We start from the raw sequence: 5,305 nt of genomic DNA on the forward strand, positions 1-5,305 counted from the left end.
TAGACACAAAACATTATAGACTTTAGATTTATACGTGTTGGTTGGGGTTTCATCCCCTTATTCAGACTTGTGAGACGTTTGGGTACTATGACTATCAGATTCTAAGGGTCAATTTTTTGCTTAATGTTTTGATAACTGATTTAGTTTATGGGAGCTAAATCCATTTTTCTTAAACATTGTTTCATTCGATTATTATATATTTGAGTTAGGTTGGCAAATGATTCTCCCACTGGGTGGTTTAGAGAAGGTGAGTCCGCAGCCTAAAGGGTATAAAATATTTTAAAAAATTCCAAAACGGTATATAAAATTTTATATTAACCAAAACGGCAAAATCGCTGGAACAACAGCGATTTGCAAAATGTGATTTTTTTAAAAAAAATTCAAATCGCTACCTAGGAAGCGATTTTTAATTTTTTGTAAAAAAAAAAATTTCTTTTTAGAAAATCGCTTCCTAGACAGTGATTTCATTTTTTATAAAAAAAATTTAAAAAAAAATCGCTGCCTAGGCAGCGATTTTCTTTAATTTTTTTTAAAATGCAGCGATTTCCTTGATATATATATATATATATATATATANTAAATTGTAATTCACATGCAAATAATGTAATTTTTATTTTGTTATGAATTGACTGAATTATAATTCACATGCAAATAATGTAATTTTTATTTTGTTATAAATTGATTGAATTGCAATTCACATGCAAATAGTGTAATTTTTGTTTTGTTATAAATTGATTGAATACAATTCACGTGCAAATAGTGTCAACTCAGAATGTTACACTTTTATTTTGTTCTAAATTGATTGAATTGCTCATTCAAATTGCATTATAGTTTTTCAATTTTCCAACATTCTTAAAAGCCTTTCTATTTTTCTAATTTTGTAAAGTTTTTAAAAGTCTTTTCTTTATAAGGTGAGTTTGAATTTATTTTATTTTTAATTTATTTAATTAACTTTATACTTTTATATGATATTGTGGATATATTCAATCTTTTGATACTTATATTAATGTTAATATTTCTTTTTATTTTTTTGTGTATAGATATGCATCCGTCAAATGTATACGTACATCCTGGTCCAGTAGAGCATGATGTATTAAAAATTCAAGTTCATCATCGTTCTGAATGAATATGGAATGGTTGCATAAAAGAGAGGTCTTGCTTATATACGCGTCGTGGTGATATTGAATTTTGGCAACATATAAAATATCATCCATTACATTTTCGCATCTGTCAATATTTTGAAAATTGTAGATTTAAAGGAATTCTTGATGTAGGATGTGTGCCGTATGACTCCAGATTAATTTCTGCTTTAATTGAAAGGTGGCGTCCAGAAACACATATTTTTCACTTGCGAACTGGCGAGGCTACCATAACTTTACAAGATGTTGAAATTTTATTCGGAATGATAGTAGATGGTAGTCTTATAATTTTAAATGGAGCTGATTCTTTAGGGAATATAGGTAGAAAAGAAATGATATTTGAACAGGATGGTTACCCGATACTAGTTGTTTTTCTAGGTGTTAGTAGATTGTTAACATATAAATTGATTGATTATATTGAAGGTTTGGATGGTATTAATGATCATTCAACTGAGCATGAAGTACAACAAAGATTTAGATTATATTTATTATGGTTATGTGGTGGATCAATATTTCCGGATAAATCTAATAATAAGATTAATTTGGACATTTTGATTGACATGAGAAATTTAGATTTAATGTCAACTCAAGCATGGGAAGCATCCCCATTATCATATTTGTATAATTGTTTATGTCGTGCATCAATGAAAAAATCAAATGAAGTTTGTGGATTTCTCTCTTTAGTGCAGGTATACATATTTTTTAATTAAATATTTTGTATATACTATTAATATGTACTTTTAAATTTAAGTGCATTATAAGTAATGGTGAATTTATTTATTGTAGATTTGGGCATGGGAAAGAATTATTCCCCTGCAACCATTGCCAAAGCCTCTAAGGACCAATCAACTTGAGGCTTCAACTACGTTTGCACATAAATGGACGCGACGTAGAAATCATCAAAATGAGGCACGAACTGTAATCGGTGTGATTAGGGATGTACTAGATAATCTAACTGATGAACAAATATTTAATATTATTAGTATTTTAAACTATTCTAAATAAAAATATGTTTGGTAGATCTTTAAATGAGGCACTTTTGTTTCACTACCCAAGAAAATTATGTGAATAAAATGACATATACATAGATTCTTGTTAGGTCCTTAAAAGTAAAATATCTTATGACACAATGGTACAAAAAAATTATTTTGTAAGATTGTTCATTTTTACGTACATAATTTTTTTTTATTTTTCTGCCAATGTTGTTTTTATAATTATCTTACTTAATTATTTTTTTTATAGTTTATTTGGCAACCTTATTCGGAAGATGTTATTAATGGATTGCCTGAGTGGTGTCGATCGGGACAACGTGTCTGGATGGCACAAGTACCACTTATTTATGGAATTTATCGTGAGTTGCACATGGTTGATCGTGTTGTGAGACAATTCAATTATTTACAACATATTACTGGACCGTGTACTCAATTTTCTGAATATCATTTTAAGCGTGATAAACGATCCAAAATAAAACAAGAAGATATAGATGCATTTAACTACACACAATATTTATGGGAACAACGTCAAAATCATATATTTCGACCTCCATTTGTAAGTGATCAAACAGATTACTTTTGTTGGTACATGAGGCATACCCGCATGTTCATTGGAAATCCACAACATGTTGTACAAAAGGGTATCAACACATGGCAGGAAGACATGAGGCATTAGTATATATATTATGTAAATTTTAAATTATTATATCAATCTTTAATAATTTTTTTGTTATTAATATTTATTTATTCATTATAGGCTAGGGGTCATTAAATGCAGTATCGTCAAGCTCGGATGATTGAAAATGATGAAAATCAATCTAATGAAATGAGACAATATGCAGAGGAAGTCGCTCGTATTTCAATGGAGTCAATGATTGCGGCCTTCCAGGGAACGCGATTGAGCTTTGATCCTGATTACAATCATCCCACTCATTACGATGAACCACCACCAGTACAAGTATCTCGCCGATCACGAAAAACAACACCGAGAGAGGGTGCACGTCAAGGTAGAAGGAGCGCTGGTGAAATGAATTTTGAAATGTGTAAATTTTGTTGTTTCGTGCAAGTTTGAACAAAGTAATGAGATTCTTACGCAATGAGATTCTTAAGCAGTGAAAGTTTGCAAGATTTATATTTTCTTTATGTCATAGGTCAAATCAATACTTTTTATGTTAGGTCAAATCATTACTTTTTAATAGAGTTCAAATCAATAATATAATAATAATATAAAGATATTATACGTACAATATTTAAAATGTAGCAAGACAAATTAAATTCATGTCAATAAATAAATATAAAAGATATATGATAATATTAATAACAAGACAATAAAAATACATTAACCTTAAAAATATAGACAAAATAATTAAAATCGAGTAGGACATCGTGCCTTTGTGTGACCCGTATCCTTACAAACACTACATTTTCTAGTCATGCGAGCCGGAGCTATATCCATATCATTCTTAAGTCGGCTTCTTACTTGCTTATCACTTGTCCGCAAATATTCAGTATTTGCAATTAAACTAAAAGGAGCTGGTGGCTAATACATTTCATCACCCACTGGGTTAACTGTCTCAGTGTATGTTCGTTTGTAATATTTTGTACTGTAGAATTTACTTACATAAGATTTTGGCTCGATTCCGCGAAGTCCACAAATTTGATGGCATGCGAACAAGGCATATAATAATTTCTCCATTTTCCACAAGAACATTTCTTACCTTTTGTAGTAACCTTGTGGACATTTCCACCTTTACCATCATGAGCAAAAGTAAGAATTTCAAAAACTCCATCACCTGTGTTGTAAGTCATCATATATGTGTGCCCTTGAGCTCTTTGATAATAATCATTAAATTTTTTATCTATCGCAAGAGGCCATGACATATTACTTTGAAGTAATGCAATTGCAAGATTATTTCTTTCGATAAAATGATCAACGAGAGCTTTGAACGTCATTCGAACCATGACAGTCACAGGAAGCCCTCGAGCTTTTTTCAATAAACCATTATATGACTCAGACACATTTATCGTCATGGCACCCCATCTACGATCACCATCCTTATACATAGTCCAGTTTTTCAAAGAAAATTCATTTAACCATTCATATGCTGCAAGAGACAATGTTTTGATTTGTTGCATCCGTTGCACAAACTTTTTCTCCTGATGCTCAGTAGCAGCCAATCACATTAATTTTTCGAGTTCACTATTTACAAATTTTTTATTAAAATTTACTTTTAAGTGTCGGACACAAAATCTATGATATGTGTTGGGTGGACTCAACCAATCATAAGTTTGAACGCACTGCAAGATTTCTTGATGACGGTCAGAAATAAGACCAATTTCTTGTCGTTCACAAACTACATGTGTCCATAATAACTTGAGAAACCATGACCAAGACTCAAAACTCTCACGTGACAACTAAAGCATATGCAAGTTGAAAAATATTTTCATTCACATCAATTCCAACCGCAATTAACAGTTTAATATCATACAAACCATAAAGATGTGTGCCGTCGATAGAAATGACCGGCCTACAACTTGTGAAACCATCCATGCTCTGTTTAAAAGTCGAAAAAAGAAATTTAAAAATTTGCTCACCTTGCATTGTTGTAGAATGATGCTCCCACTCAATAATAGTGCCTGGATTGAATAATTGTAGTGCAGCCATGTATCGAGGTAATGCCTTAAATGAACTTTCAAAATTACCACAAACCATTCGAAATGCTTTTCTTCGACCTTTTTGTGCTTTTCTATAACTAGGAGTATAGTGATGCTTTCCTTTGATAATTTCACGGATCATCTTAATATTTATGTCTGGATTTTGCATAACATATGGTATTAATGAAGTAGCAATCATGTTATCATTCAAATTGAGATGATCCTCCTTATAGTTATCTGTAAGACAAGTATGCGGTTCAACCATTTTTCCTGTCTTCCATATACCGCTTGAAATCTCTCTAAATCGAATCATTCAATCACACCCTAACTCATGACGCTTACAAATAACTTTCCAACTTTTACTCTTGGATTGATCACAAAAAAAATTCTTTTTTAATAGCAAGACTATATGCTCTTACTGCATATTTCATTTGCATCTTCTTCATAAATAACATACCTAGTTGCATATACAAATTAAATTAATCAACATGAAATAAATAAACAAATAAATAAACAACT

General features: G+C 30.8%; 1 protein-coding gene and 1 pseudogene across 1 annotated transcript; one reads left to right on the forward strand and one right to left on the reverse strand.

Moving 5' to 3' along the window:
• Positions 1–217: 217 nt before the first annotated feature.
• On the forward strand, positions 218–3,203 carry LOC114077139 (annotated as a pseudogene).
• A 545-nt stretch (positions 3,204–3,748) lies between these two features.
• LOC114077140 lies at positions 3,749–5,051 on the reverse strand. Its single transcript, XM_027916831.1, has 2 exons — positions 4,842–5,051; positions 3,749–4,288 (listed from the first exon to the last, which is right to left on the reverse strand). The coding sequence occupies exons 1-2, from the start codon at positions 5,049–5,051 to the stop codon at positions 3,749–3,751; spliced, it is 750 nt and encodes a 249-aa protein (XP_027772632.1).
• Positions 5,052–5,305: the final 254 nt, after the last annotated feature.

This window comes from Solanum pennellii, chromosome 5 (assembly GCF_001406875.1).
Source record: "Solanum pennellii chromosome 5, SPENNV200".
NCBI lineage: Eukaryota > Viridiplantae > Streptophyta > Magnoliopsida > Solanales > Solanaceae > Solanum > Solanum pennellii.